This window comes from Lagenorhynchus albirostris, chromosome 1 (assembly GCF_949774975.1).
Source record: "Lagenorhynchus albirostris chromosome 1, mLagAlb1.1, whole genome shotgun sequence".
NCBI classification, from domain to species: domain Eukaryota; kingdom Metazoa; phylum Chordata; class Mammalia; order Artiodactyla; family Delphinidae; genus Lagenorhynchus; species Lagenorhynchus albirostris.
In genome coordinates, this window is record NC_083095.1 from 12,310,687 (window position 1) to 12,325,888 (window position 15,202).

The 15,202-nt window shown below is 36.1% G+C and overlaps 1 protein-coding gene across 1 annotated transcript in view; it reads left to right on the forward strand.

Moving 5' to 3' along the window:
* The window catches only part of TRIP11 (thyroid hormone receptor interactor 11), a 66,140-nt gene that overhangs the window by 35,503 nt on the left and 15,435 nt on the right, over window positions 1-15,202 (forward strand). The window contains exons 13-15 of the mRNA XM_060168084.1: window positions 1,901-2,064; window positions 4,170-4,273; window positions 9,763-9,862. Of these exons, the coding sequence (XP_060024067.1) occupies window positions 1,901-2,064; window positions 4,170-4,273; window positions 9,763-9,862 (368 nt within the window). The remainder of the gene's footprint in view (window positions 1-1,900; window positions 2,065-4,169; window positions 4,274-9,762; window positions 9,863-15,202) is intronic.

Genomic DNA, 15,202 nt, shown 5'->3' on the forward strand with positions numbered 1-15,202 from the left:
GTATTTCTGAGGGTGAACTCCTTACCCCCTTTGTAGGATGTATTATTGTACCTTCAGACTCAGAAGAACTTGTTTAAAATGAGAATCAAAACAGTGAGTGAACATTTGTGTATGTGTTTCACATTGGCAGAAATAGCAAAACATCCTTAGTCTATAAGATTGATCATCTTTCCTTTCAATTTTCAGGCCCTTATTTTCTCTAATTGAAATAGTTTCTAATCTCTGCCTATTTTTGTTTACTATTCATAGTATTCATAATAACTGCAGAATAACCTTCGGAAGGTAGGGCTGTGGTCTTGTTTCTCCTTTTTTCAAAACCAGGTTAGACTGTCATGATTTGGGCCCACTGTTTTTCTGTTAATCCCACCTATTCTTCAAATAGCACTTCATGATGAATTATTTGTTTAGCACCCCACTCCTCAAATCCAAAATCAATCCCTAGTGTGATGTTTTTCCTTTGAACCTGCATAATATTTTGAGTCTTTCATAGGGCACTTGTATTTTTCTTAGGGGTATTTGTAATTGTTGAGCTGTTTTACACTTTCTCCCACCCAACGAAGTGTAAGGCCACCAGTGGGTAGGAATGATGCCATTTATGTCACACTCTTCCCACAGTATACATTCTTACACATAGTTTCATAGATGTTCAGTAAATATTTGGTGTATAAGTAACTCAAATCTACAGAATCAGATTATGGTGTTTTGAGCCCTTAACAATAGTAACATCTTGTTGTATTTATTAACTTTTTGAATGACATCACAGTTCATTTCATCCTTACAATCACCCTTTGAGTGATTTGTTAACCAGCAAAGTTGAATAAAGTCCAGGGACATAAGAGGGGAGAGTTAAGTCCTCTGGTTATCAGTTTACTGCCTTTTCCAAAAGAGGGTGCTATTGGGTAAAATTTCTTCAAAGTGAGCTGCTCTTAATGGGTTTTATTGGCCTGCTCTGAATAAAAACTTAACTGGATATTAAAAACCCAGGAAGGGCTATTGCAGTATTTTGTATGTAATAATTGTACATTAAGGAAGTACCTCGGTGACATAAGCCTGGATAGATGTTCTGTAATTCTCTTAGGGATCTCTGATTTGGGACAGGTGTAGGGGTTATTATATTTAATGTAAGCAGAAAGAAAGATGACAGTAAAAGATGGGATAACCTTTGGAAAGTTGTGAGTTCACTAGGATTGTGAGTGCCAAAAGCAAGGCGGGTATCAGAATCCATTGCTTGTTGGGTTGGAGCTGGACAAAATGACTTCCAAGATCCCTTACAACTTACAAGTTTATGATAAATTACGTCTTAGAGTTTTAGCCTCGAAACACAAAGTTGCAGGCTATTTTTAAATTTTTCTTAAGCTGACATACCTTGTTTAGCCCAGTTCTGTGTTTAAAATGACTGCCATTTGTTCAAAGTCACCTTCACAGGAAGGATGATTGAATTAACAAACGCAGGGAGGACGAAGGTCAGAGGAACTCTTCAAGTTTCTTTGAAATCTAACTTGAATTTAATGCAATAAAATGTAGGGAAGGTCAGATTCATAGAGACAGAAAGTAGAATGGTGGTTACTGGGTGGAGAGGGGGTTATTGTTTAATGGGTGTGGAGTTTCGGCTTGGGAAGATGAAAAAGTTCTAGAGATGAGTGGTCGTAATGGTTGTACAGCCATGCAAGTGTACTTACTACCACTGAACTGTACACATAAAAATGGTTAAAATGGTAAATGTTATGTGTATTTTACCACAATAAAAAAAACATAGGGAAGAGGTTTCATCTTGTTAAAGTATCTAAATACTTTGAATATAACTTGCATTTAGTGCAGTAAAATGTAGGGAAGGTATTTCATCTTGTCAAAGTGTCTAAATAGATAGAAACAGTTTGACTTTTATTCTTTTTGTTTAAAGCCATCAGGCCAATTTACAGGTAGAGTCATTGCAGGAACAGTTGAATGTGGCATCGAAGCAAAGGGATGAAACTGCACTACAGCTTTCCATGTCTCAGGAACAAGTAAAGCAGTATGCTCTGTCACTCTCCAACCTGCAGATGGTCCTGGAGCATTTCCAGCACGGTCAGTTGTATGACCAGTCTTTCATTGAAGAAGAGTTATTGTACGGTTGACCCTTGAACAATGCATGGGTTAGGATGGATGCCTACCCCCCATGCAGTTGAAAACCCATAACTTGAGTTCTTCCGAACTTAACTCCTAATAGCCCACTGTTGACCAGGAGCCTTGCTAATAACATAGTCAATTGACACATTTTTTTGTATGTTATATGTACTATATACTGTATTCTTACAATAAAGGAAGCTAGAGAAAAGAAAATGTTATTAAGAAAATCATAAGGAAGAGAAAATACATTCACTGTACTGTATTTATTGATACTGTAAGTTTATGTCATCTGTTTACAAAATGAATTGTCTATTAGTACCTACATCAGTATTCTCTTATATGATAGAAAACCCTGTAGATATTATACATATTACTAACACTAGACATCAAAAATGAAATGTGTGAAAAAGAAATTCATATTTAGGTATAATGATTCGTGATTGATAATGAAGAAGTAGCAATATTATTGCTTTATGATAGCCTAACCTTTACACTAATGAATGGTTATAAAATTTTTATGGTATACAGTAATATAGTCATATTCGTAATATAGTACTGGAAACGTTACATTTTTTTAAAAAACCGCTTACTTGTGATGATAGGCTGATATGCAGTTTCTCCAATTACAAGAGAGAGAGGCATACCTTATGGTAATGTGATTCTTTGGAAGCAAAGTTATAAAACAGTAAGAAAACTAACATATTGTTAAATTTATATTATCACTCACCTTCTGCCTATGTTAGGATAGACTAGTATCTATATGTATTTCAAGCATTCGTCACATAACCTTTTTCTTAATGTTTTTGATATTTCTAGTCTATGTGGTTCATCTGCTTTTTCAAATTGTCTCAAATCTCCAAAAAATGTTTCCAGTATATTTACTGAAAAAAATCTACATATGGTGGACCCATGCAGTTCAAACCTGTGTTGTTCACAGATCAGCTGTAGTTTTGGGAATTTTGGCTTGAGTGCTGTTTTAGATTAGGCATAGGGAAATCTTTGAAAGGTTACCCACTTGTAGGGGGAGAAGATAAGTAGCCATCAACAAATTAGACTTTTCTTACAGTTAAGAGTAGAGAACATAAACTGTATATACTAATTATTAAAAAAATTATTTTAGTGTCATATTATGATACTTTAGTTAAGGCGAGAGGTGAGGGAAGTATGAGGGTAACATAGTAAGGATCACATGATAAAGGGGAATACAAAGGAAGAGAGAGGCACACATAGGAAAAAAAAAGATAGGTGTTGAGATGTTGGTTGGAGGTTGAATCCACTAAAGAGAGTTAATCATCAGTAATTACTCTTTTGAAGTATTGATTAATTTGTTCTTAGCTGTTCATCTATACTTGAAGGTAACTGCATTTTTCTAGTTCAGGTGGAAAGTACTCTTCTAGGCACATAGTAATAGTGACCAGAGCACACGTACCCCGATAACCAAATATGCTTTTTCACATCTACCTCCCATCATCAGATTTACCCCCTTTAGATCATTCACCCATCCATTTGTCAACTCGTACATTCTGTAATTACTGGCAATGCATGAACTGCTAGTGAGGGGCAGGCGGTTAGAGGATGTGAGGCTAATGAAGCTAAAGAAGTTACAGTTAAAAAAAAAAAAAAAAAAAGAAGTTACAGTTTTGTGCCTGAGCAAAACTTTACATTTGTACATACGTACATGTCAGGGTTACTCCTATGGTTGAAATTTTGAATTTTACACGTAAGAATTCTCTAGGTCTGCTCTGTATAATACTAGAGTAGACATGTGTACAAAATAGTATGGTACTGAGGCCATAGAGAAAGCTTTGCTAAAGAGGAAATATTTGAGTAGAGTTCTGAAGGGAGGGAAAGTTTGCAAGATGGACAAGGTGGAGAAGGATTTAAGCAGAGGAAAGTGATCTCATTACTTTAATTCCAGTTAACGTCATCACTAAGGCATATATAATTTTCTTGTTAAGACATTTGAACTATTTTTGTTGAATTATTAAAATTTCAAGTGGTTTAAAATTCTAATTTTATCACACAATTACAAAATACTAATATAACTTTTTTTTCCTCTTTAGAAGAAAAAGCTATGTATTCTGCTGAACTAGAAAAACACAACCAACTTGTTGCTGAATGGAAGAAAAAGGCAGAAAATCTGGAAGGAAAACTTGTATCATTACAGGTTGGTTGAAATAATTTACTCTTGTAAATTTTATTATGCACAAAACAGTTACTTGTAGAATTTTTGTCTTGGAAATAATCTCCTAAACAGTTAATTTTTTTTTTTCTAAACAGTTAATTTAGTAAATATTGTCACTGAGGCATAACAGTGAATAAGATATTCAGGATTTCCCTCATGTTACTTATAGTTTAGAATAGACACAGCAAATACGAGATTTAAATTTTTAGCACAGGTGGGCATTTTAGAGATCACTAAAAAAAATTAGTGTAAAATTTTAACTGTATAATTTTCTGTTTTCAACAAAATATATTGGGTATTTTATTTCACATGGATTAAAATAATGTGTATTATCCCATTAGATCTTTTTCTTTTGCACCCTTAATTCTTTTTTTTTTGCTGTATCTTTTTTTTTAACATCTTTATCAGAGTATAATTGCTTTACAGTGTTGTTAGTTTATGCTGTATAACAAAGTGAATCAGCTATATGCATATGTATATCCCCATATCCCCTCCCTCTTGTGTCTCCCTCCCACCCTCCTTATCCCACCCCTCTAGGTGGTCACAAAACACCTAGCTGATCTCCCTGTGCTATGCGGCTGCTTCCCACTAGCTATCTGTTTTACATTTGGTAGTGTATATATGTCAGTGCTACTCTCTCACTTGGTCCCAGCTTACCCTTCCCCCTCCCCGTGTCCTCAAGCCCATTCTCTACATCTCTGTCTTTATTCCTGTCCTGCCCCTAGGTTCATCAAAACCATTTCTTTTTTTTAGATTCCATATATATGTGTTAGCATATGGTATTTTTCTCTTTCTGACTTAATTCACTCTGTATGACAGACTCTAGGTCCATCCACCTCACTACAAATAACTCAGTTTTGTTTCTTTTTATGGCTGAGTAATATTCCATTGTATATATGTGCCACATCTTCCTTATCCATTCATCTGTCGATGGACATTTAGGTTGCTTCCATGTCCTGGCTATTGTGAATAGTGCTGCAGTGAACATTGTGGTATGTGACTCTTTTTGAATTATGGTATCTTCAGGATATATGCCCAGTAGTGGGATTGCTGGGTCATATGGTAGTTCTATGTTTAGTTTTTTAAAGAACCTCCATACTGTTCTCCATATTGGCTGTATCAATTTATATTCCCACCAACAGTGCAAGAGGGTTCCCTTCTCTCCACACCCTCTCCAGCATTTATTGTTTGTAGATTTTTTGATGATGGCCATTCTGACCAGTGTGAGGTGATAGCTCATTGTAGTTTTGATTTGCATTTCTCTGATGATTAGTGATGTTGAGCATCCTTTCATGTTTGTTGGCAATCTGTATATCTTCTTTGGAGAAATGTCGATTTAGGTCTTCTGCCCATTTTTTGATTGGATTGTTTTGTTTGTTTGATATTGAGCTGCATGAGCTGCTTGTGTATTTTGGAGCTTAATCCTTTGTCAGTTGCTTCATTTGCAAATATTTTCTCGGATTCTCAGGGTTGTCTTTTTGTCTTGTTTATGGTTTCCTTTGCTGTGCAAAAGCTTTGAAGTTTCATTAGGTCCCATTAGTTTATTTTTGTTTTTATTTCCATTTCTCTAGGAGGTGGGTCAAAAAGGATCTTGCTGTGATTTATGTCACAGAGTGTTCTTCCTGTGTTTTCCTCTAAGAGTTTTATAGTGTCTGGCCTTACACTTAGGTCCTTAATCTATTTTGAGTTTATTTTTGTGTATGGTGTTAGAAAGTGTTCTAATGTCATTCTTTTACATGTAGCTGTCCAGTTTTCCCAGCACCACTTACTGAAGAGGCTGTCTTTTCTCAATTGTATACTCTTGCCTCCTTTATCAAAGATAAGGTGACCATATTGCACCTTAATTCTTTAAAATATTTTTCTCTTTATTATTATGCTGTATTTCATGCCTATAAATATTATATATAAGAAATAAATAAAATGAACCCCATGAAGAGACACCACAGTGACTTGCTGTTTGATGTAGGATAAACTTTTCTGAGTCATAAGTAGACTCTGGTGATAGCTGGTAGAAAGTAATAAAATTTATGTATCTGTCGTTAGAGGTGAATATGCTGTTTAGGCATATTAATATTCTAAACAATTGAAGACATACTTCCATAATGTTTTAAAATTTTTACTAAATGTTGAGTGACTGGAAAACAATATTTAGATAATACGTATAAAATATAAGAACAGCAATACAGCAAATACCCACGTACTCACCACCCGGTAAAAGATTGTCACCCTTTGAAGTTCCGTAAGCACCCCTCCACATCCCTTCTCCTTCTTACCACCTTTTATGTGTTTTACCCCCTTGTTTTTCTTTATGGTTTTATCACATAGATTTGCATCTTTTTACAGTACATTGTTTGGTTTTGCATATTTTTAAACTGTATGAATGGAATTCTGAACTGTATGTAAATGGAATTCTTCTGAGGCTTGCTTTTTTTGCTTAGCATTATGTTCATGAGTTTCAGCCGTAACTGTGTAGTTACTGTGTTAGAAGTTTCATTATTTTCACTGCTGTATTCCTTGTGTGAATATGTAATTTATTTACCCATTTTCCTGGTAAAGGACATTTCCCTTATCTGCCATACAAACAATGTGGTTATGAATTTCCTTGTTTATATCTCCTGGTACACATGTATAAGAGTTTCAGGTGTGTATCTTGATTGGAATTGCTGAATCATGGGATATATATGGGCAATTTCAATTTTATTAGATTTGGGGGCAAATTGTTTTCTAAAGCACTTGTGCTAATTTTCTCCTACCAGTGGTACTAAGAGTTCTTGTTCTACATCCTTGGCAATGCTAGCATTATCAGAATTTTTTAAAGTGTTTGCCAATGTGGTAGGTGGGAAGGGCTATCTTATGGTTTTAATTTGCATTTCTAGTAATGAGGTCAAGCATCTTTTAATATGTTTTTTCACCATTTATGCTTACTTTCTCATTAGCTCATTAACACATTAAAAAGACATTTTATTTGACGCGCTTGTTTTCAGTGGGCCAAAATATCTAGCCGGTCATACTGTTAGAAGTCCAGATCTTCTTTTTAAACTAGCTCTATTTAAAAATTTTTTTAATGTAATATATATTTAGAAAAACAACAGAATAAATCAGAAGAAACTAAGAGGGAATTAGTAAAGGTAAAAGTTGAAATTAGTGAAATAAAAAGCAAAAATGTGGTAGAAAGAATAATTAAATCTAAACGTTAATTTTCAAAAATGTCTTAGTGTAGTTTTTTTAAGCTTTACTTATTTCTTAAATATAAATGCTATGAGGTTAACAAAGTCATTTGAAAGTTTATTTAAATTTCCTTTACACTAAATTTAATCTTGTTGCTTTTGTTTAAAATTTTTTGTTTCAGTCTCTCTTTGTATCAGTTAAGGTTCAACCTGAGAAGCAGAACCAGTAGGATGTGTATGTGTGTACACATATGTACACATACACACATACATATACATACACATATACATTGATGTATATACCATATATGGATACCTGTGAGGTTTGTTACAAGGAATTGGCAACATTGTGGGGCCTGGCTAAGCAAGTTAGGTAGGTTTGGCAGTCAAAATGGGAGGATCACATCATAGGCAGGCTGGAACTCATAGGCGTGGGCCAAAGCTGTTGTCCACAGGTGGTTAGGAAAAAAAATCACAAGCAGGATGGACTCTGTGGGCATGGGCTGAAGTTGCTGTCCACAGATGGAATTTCTTCTTTATGGAGAAACCTCAGTCCTGATTTCAAGGCATTTCAGCTGGTTCAATTAGGTCCGCCCTGATTATCCAGGATAATGTGCCTTCCTTAAATTCAGCTGATTTGAGCTTTGATTACATTTGCAAAATACCTTCACAGCAATACCTACCTTAAGTTTGACTGGATAACTGGGGACTAGCCTATCCAAGATGATACATCAAAAAAGCTGTCACACTCTGATTCAAGATGATGAAACTTGACCTGACATTTACGTGGGTGAATCCTCTAGAATAGCCAAGAAAATTGTGTGAAAGAATAATGATGAGGAGGGACTTGCCTACTAAATGTCAAAATAGAGCCATAAATCAATACCATATTGACTAGATTAGTGGAACAGAAGGAGAATCCAGAAATGGAGCCCAGGTTATATTTGAGAATTAAATTTAAAACTAAACCCTAAACTACTTTCAGTTCAGTGGGGAAAAGGGTAGGAGGTTATCTAATAAACAGTAGATACAACCGGCTGTCTATATGGAAGAAAATGAAATTGGACCCCTATCTTACACTATATACAAAAGTAAATTCCAACTGTATTAAAGCAAGGATTCTCAGCTGGGAGTGGTGCTGGAAATCTGGGGGGTCTTTTTGGCTGTTACAGTGACTGTGGGTGGGTCTTCTGGCGTTTAGTGGCCAGAGGCCAGGAATGTTGAAAGAACTCCTACTGAGAAATACTATTTTATAGATACAAATGTTAAAAAAGAAAAATACATTCCAAGAAAATCTAGAAAACCAAGTGTGCAGTTCAGGGCAGGGAGGAGCCTAACCTAGACTAAAACTCAAGAATCAAAGTAGGACATGTGTGACTGTATTTGTAGCGCTGATGACAAAGGGTTCATATCTACTATATAAGGTGCTCTTACAAACTGATGAGAGAAAGACAGCTCAATGGAAAAATGGGCAAGATATGCAAAGATTTTTGCACAAGAGCAGATCCAGCTGTCCTATTAACATGAAAAATTACTCAAATTCACTAGTATGTATTATAGTTAGAGAAATAAAAATTAAAGTAATAAAGTAATAATGAAACATCACTTTATACCCATCAGACTTGCCAAAATTAAAAAAGAACATTTGTTGGGACTTCCCTGGTGGTGCAGTGGTTAAGAATCCGCCTGCCAGTGCAGGGGACATGGGTTCGAGTCCTGGTCTGGGAAGATCCCACATGCCATGGAGCAACTAAGCCCGTGTGCCACAACTACTGAACCTGTGCTCTAGAGCCCACAAGCCACAAACTACAGAGCCCGCGTGCCACAACTACTTAAGTCTGTGCGCCTAGAGCCCGAGCTCCACAGCAAGAGAAGCCACCGCAATGAGAAGCCCACGCACCTCAACGAAGAGTAGCCCCCACTTGCCTCAACTAGAGAAAGCCCATGCGCAGCAACGAAGACCCAACACAGCAAAAAAAAAAAAATTTGTTGCTATATTTCTTGACTTTTTGTATTTTTTTTGTAGTTTTTATTCTTATTATTGTCATTTTTTAAACTTTTGTCACCATGTTGTCTTTAAATAGCATTCTCTTTTTTATTTAGTTTCTCTGAAAGAGACATTATTGTGTTGTGAAGTGTGGGTTCTATCTTTGATACTTATTAGTATCAAATGAACTTGCCCAAGGTCACAGAAATACAGCTTCTTTAGCTGAAAGGGGTTGACTGACGTTAAGATGTCTTCCAGCCCTATAGTTTGTGAAATAGTTTTTGCATGCTGCTTTTTAATGAACTTTTCTTCCTCAGGAGCGTTTGGATGAAGCAAATGTTGCGTTGGATTCAGCATCAAGACTTACAGAACAGTTAGATTTAAAGGAAGAACAAATTGAAGAACTTAAAAAACAAAGTAGGTTCTTTTCCTTTTCCTTTTTCCCCTACAACGCTAGTATTGAATCAGATGTAGTTTCCCCCCATGCATTGGTACAGTCGAGTGAGACCAACTGCCATTAGTTTGTGACTTCCATTTCCATCTCCCATGACCAGTTTGCTTTGATTTCAATCTGGTCCTAGTGAAACCAAAGTCATAAGTTGGCCCTGGCTGTCCAGTTAGTTTTCCGGAATATTGAGGCAGTCCAGTTGTGCTGTCTGTCACCCTGTTGACCATCAAAGGGATTGATTCGACTGACTCGACTTGTCATGGTATAACTTTTCCCTGTTCAGTCCGTGGTCATCTTGCCTAAAGCTGTCTGATATGCTAGAGAAGGCAGTGTTCTCAAGTAAAAGAGTAACTTTTTGTGGAATGAATGTCTGGCTATAACTAGCTGTTTATGATTATAGATGGTGTTTTACATGCAGGCATGTATTTTTTGATGCTTGTAAATTATCTCATAGGCCCTGTCAATTCCCGAAGGTGAGTCCTGTGTTTAGGATTATCAGTTGGGCCTCAGATAATCAGGTGGTTCATAGTGCTCTGGTAACTCTTAACTGCTGACAAAGATGGCATGCTCTCATTTAATCTCTGATGTAACAGTCCCCAGGAAGTTGAAGCTGTTCTAGGGCTACATTTAGTAGATAATGATTAAAGGTTATTGGAAAGGTGATGGGAACCTAGAAATGTGTCAACTTTAGGTGTCTGGGTTAGGCACAATAGTACCAAGGCACGTAATGAAGTAATTAAGAAGTACCCCCTAACATGAAATAGAGTTAGAAGTAGGAAAAAGTAGGAGATGGTACAGCACAAATACCGTCAGACAATAAAACAGGGACTTGGACATTACAGAGGCAAGTAGACAAATCACTGAAGTGTGGATACCAAAGGACAAGCTGAGGAAGTTGGCCTAAAACCAGCAGGAGACAGGAGATGAGAGATTGTTAGGAATAAAAAATAATAATAAGATCATGTGAGGTATTGTCCTCAAGAAAACTTGATTCTGCGGCAAATTAGTGCCCAACTAAAAGTCCTCTGCTTTGTAAGATTCGGCCAGCCTTAGAACTCTAAATGTAATAGAGGGGCTGGAAATGGACAATAAGGAAACTATTACATATTGAGTATCATGGGCATTTTATATAACATATACTGTATTATTTAGTCTTCTCATATTTTATTTACTCTTTACAGGAAACTCTAAAGTAGGTAGTATTAGTTCCATTTTATAAGTTAAAGAAACTGAGATTTAAACTGATCTTTTATCCTTGACCAAAGTTCATAATCTTTTCATGTTACTGTATTTCTTCTTGTCAGGAAAACAGTTGTTTATAATCTGACTTGTATTTTGTTCTGTATATCTCCTTTGAAGATAGGACAGTATCCACTGTGCTGTGCCCTAAATATTGAAATGGTTGCCCTTACCCGCAGGCAGTGTTTGTTGGGAAAACAGTCTAGTTAGGTTGAAAGCCAATGTAACTACAACATTATCTGGAAGACATACGGGCAACCTGGAGGAGACGTACTGAGCACCCAAGGTTTTAGCCAGGGAATTGATATCCTAGGGAAGGGCTAGACTAATGAAGGTAAAAAGGCAGTATTCTGAAGCAACTCCTTGGTCTGTGACAAGGTTGCTATATATGTCATGTTACTGTAATATTTAAGTTCACATACCTTTTTAGACAACTACCTGTGTCATTCCCAGTAGATGATGGTAAGATAAAAAATTCTATGACTTACTGTAGTTGCTAAATGTTATCAGAGTCCCTGCACTACTTAGTAAGTTGTTTAGGCACCCATTTAAATCCTCAGTAGTAGAATATTTTTAGATTTTGATTGTAAATGGCAAGGCTTAGGTGGCCTAGGCCCCTATTCATGTAAAAAGTTACCAGTAATAATTCATTGTAAATACATAGGAACTTTGGACTCATTTTGTAAAGTTAATATTAGCCACAGAAAAAGCTCTAATTATGCTTATACAACTGGTATTTGAAAGGGCAGGCGAGAGGCCAGTGTTGCACAGACAGGAAGTGGGGGTAAAAGGACAGACAGTTCTGTTATGTCTTTAAGTCATTCTTGCCATTTAAGCTCTTCTTAACAGTCTGTTTTATTTTATTACCTAAGTGCTTAATATTGCTTTTAGATCTCTAAACACAAATGTGATTTTATTTTATCAAAGCTGCACTCTTGATTTGATAATATAAATAAAACTTTGATTGGCTTGGTTGTTTCAAAAGAATCACTGTATATTTTCTTTCATAGATCATTAAGTACTTTAAATGTTGATTGATGTTGTAATACTGTACTTTATTTTTAATGCAAAACTTGGCCAGACAGCAAAAATATTTGCCAGGAGAAACAATTTTGAAAAAGACAGATTGGCTTTTGTTGCTAGAAAGTACATAGAGACTTGAATCGTAGAGGCAAAGTATTGTTTTATTTCTAAGCATCTGTAGACTGTCGATGATTAGTTGATATGCAGTTTCAACATTTAAACAATATTAGGAAACTCATTTTAAAAAGTGGTATTTTATTTGAAATGCTTGATTATGTAATTGCCACCAGAGATGAGATGATTCAGTCTGGTCAAACATAGGAAAAGGGAGTTATTGCTTATAACACCAGTATTAAAATAGTAAATTGTCGATGATTTCAATCATTCTTAGAGTCCATAACTGTCAGTGCCGTGTATGTGCAATTGTGGTTTTGAGTTCCAAGTATTTACAGACTTTGTATGAAGAGTATGAAGATGCCTTAATCAGGCATTAAATACTTAATGAGAACCAACTACTTGGCTTCATGTTAGATGCTGTGTGGGAGACTAGATAGGATCCCTTTTTTTTCAAGGAGCTTAGTTAACGAAGTAACACATGACATAGATACACCATAGGTTCATAGTTTAAGACAGTGGTGCTCAACTCTGGTCAGACAGTGCATATTTAGTTCTCCAAGAATCCCATGAAGGGTTAGGGACATTCCATGGAGGAAAGAAACTTGAGCAGACAGAGCTCTAAACTAGTAATAGGATTTTACTCCCCAAATGTAAGTAGTTCTTTGTCTTCTCCCCCTCATCCCCCCTGACCCACACACCAAGGGAAAGTAACAATGAAAAGAAACCCTAAGATCCTATAGGTGCTACGAGCTTCCCTGGTGGCGCGGTGGATAAGAATCTGCCTGCCAATACAGGGGACATGGGTTCGAGCCCTGGTCCAGGAAGATCCCGCATGCCGCGGAGCAACTAAGCCCGTGTGCCACAACTGCTGAGCCCGCATGCCACAACTACTGAAGCCCACACGCCTAGAGCCCATGCTCTGCAACAAGAGAAGCCGCTACAGTGAGAAGCCTGCGCACTGCCAACTAGAGAAAGCCGGCGAGCAGCCACAAAGACCCAACAAAGGCAAAAATTAAAAAAAAAAAAAAAAAAAAGATCCTATTGGTGCTATATTTTAATAGATAATGTTGGCTGGTAGAAGAATTACTCCTTCCCTTCCTTTTAGAAGTTATTCTTTCAACATTTTACCTGAAAGTCTTCTTTTTCAGTGTAGTTCCAAAGACTTATTTCACATGCCATCCTATATTTTATTAATTTTGTTCAAACTTAAGACATTCATTAGTCCTCTATGAAGCAGATAGGACAGTGCCTTTCATTAACTATTCTGAGTTGATCAGAGTGCAGAATTTCTATGGAATTGTCGTTCATGGGAAAATATACTACCTGTGGAAACCTGAACCATGAAAAGACATGTTATCTTCCTATATTCATGGCCAAATTTAACATTTTCTTTCTTTCGCTTATTATTCTCTAGCATCATCCTTGAGATAAATTCCTGCTTAAGTGAAAACGATTGGATAAAATTGAAATAGCAAGCACAAAAGAGTTACTGTTTTGATAATGACTTTTCAAAAGGGTGGTAAATTTTATGGCACACCAAGAAAACTAAATTTTCATAAGAATACAAGTTTAGCTTGTGGCACTGGGGAAGTCTTTTGGTCTGTGTGCCAGTTCATAGCCATATCTGAGGGGCCCCATCACTGATTTTTTCTTATTTTAAGAAGGTTCGGTGACTGCTTTTAAAAAAAAGTCTTCTATGAGTTCAGAATGGAAAATTTCTTTACAGTGTTTTTTTAAAGAAAATCTAGAAGAATGTATAAAATAAGCCCCAGTAAACCAACTGTAATATGAAGCATAAAAATGTATTTTAAAACTACACATATAAAAGAAGCTTAAAATGTTTTTCATGGAACCGCCTTTATGGTGTTGGATGGTAGAGTTTTTATTTTAAATAAAGACATTCCGTTTTCCAGGACACGATTTATACAAGAAAACATATAATGTCCTGTTGAACATAGGCCAGATACATTCCCAGACGCTTTGTTACCCAAACCTTTTGAGGGATTTCTTTATAGATGTTTTTGGCAGAAGTGGTGATTTTAGAGGAAACATATAAGAAATACCAGATGCAGTTTTCTGAATTGCCATAAATAGTTAAAAAATTATTTGTGATGATATAAACATCTGGGTATACTAGAAAATGTCAACATTTTAGTTAAGAAAAAAGCTATGTCAATTAGGTAAATAATTAGGCCCTTTTCAACTTAATGGTTGTACTTTTAAATGTATATTTTATTAATTCTTCTAGATATAAAGGGAAAAGCAAATTATGTAGATATGAGAATTTTTTGACTTTGTTTTGTGTATTTTTCCTCTTATGAATAATATGAGTAATTCATAATATAAATCATTTATTCTTTTCTGACCTGTGTTCTATTCTCAGATAGTCTCCCTTCCCAGAGAAAAGTCAGGCATTCTTTCATTTATCGCAGATTCATTGTTTTGTGCTGTGTACCAAGCACTATAATAAGTATTAAAGATACAAAGATACGGGACGAGAGTTCTACCTTCAGGAGGTTTATAGTCAAGCAGAAATAGGGGAAGACTACATGTAGTCACATACATGCAGCAAGCTATTTCAAAAGGAAGAAGCAATCCATTCTACTTCTTGATGGTGGTGTAGAAGGGTAGAAAAGGGTAGTGAAGGGTATACTTGCCCTCACTTGAATGGTGAATACGTACAGTGAAGCAGGCAAAGAGTTCGGGAAGAACATTCTAGACAGAGGGAGGAATTCGTATGAAACTGTCTGTCATAATTTGGAAACTGGCTGAAGATCTGGTGGACTAATAACATGTGTGTGTGTGTGTGTGTGCTGTATTGGCGTGGAGTGCCGAGAAGGCAGAGGTGGGAGTGAGCTGCTGTGTGAAGAAATGAAACTATAAGTATGGATCACAAACAGAAATTGTAAACTGGGGCCCAAATTATAAAG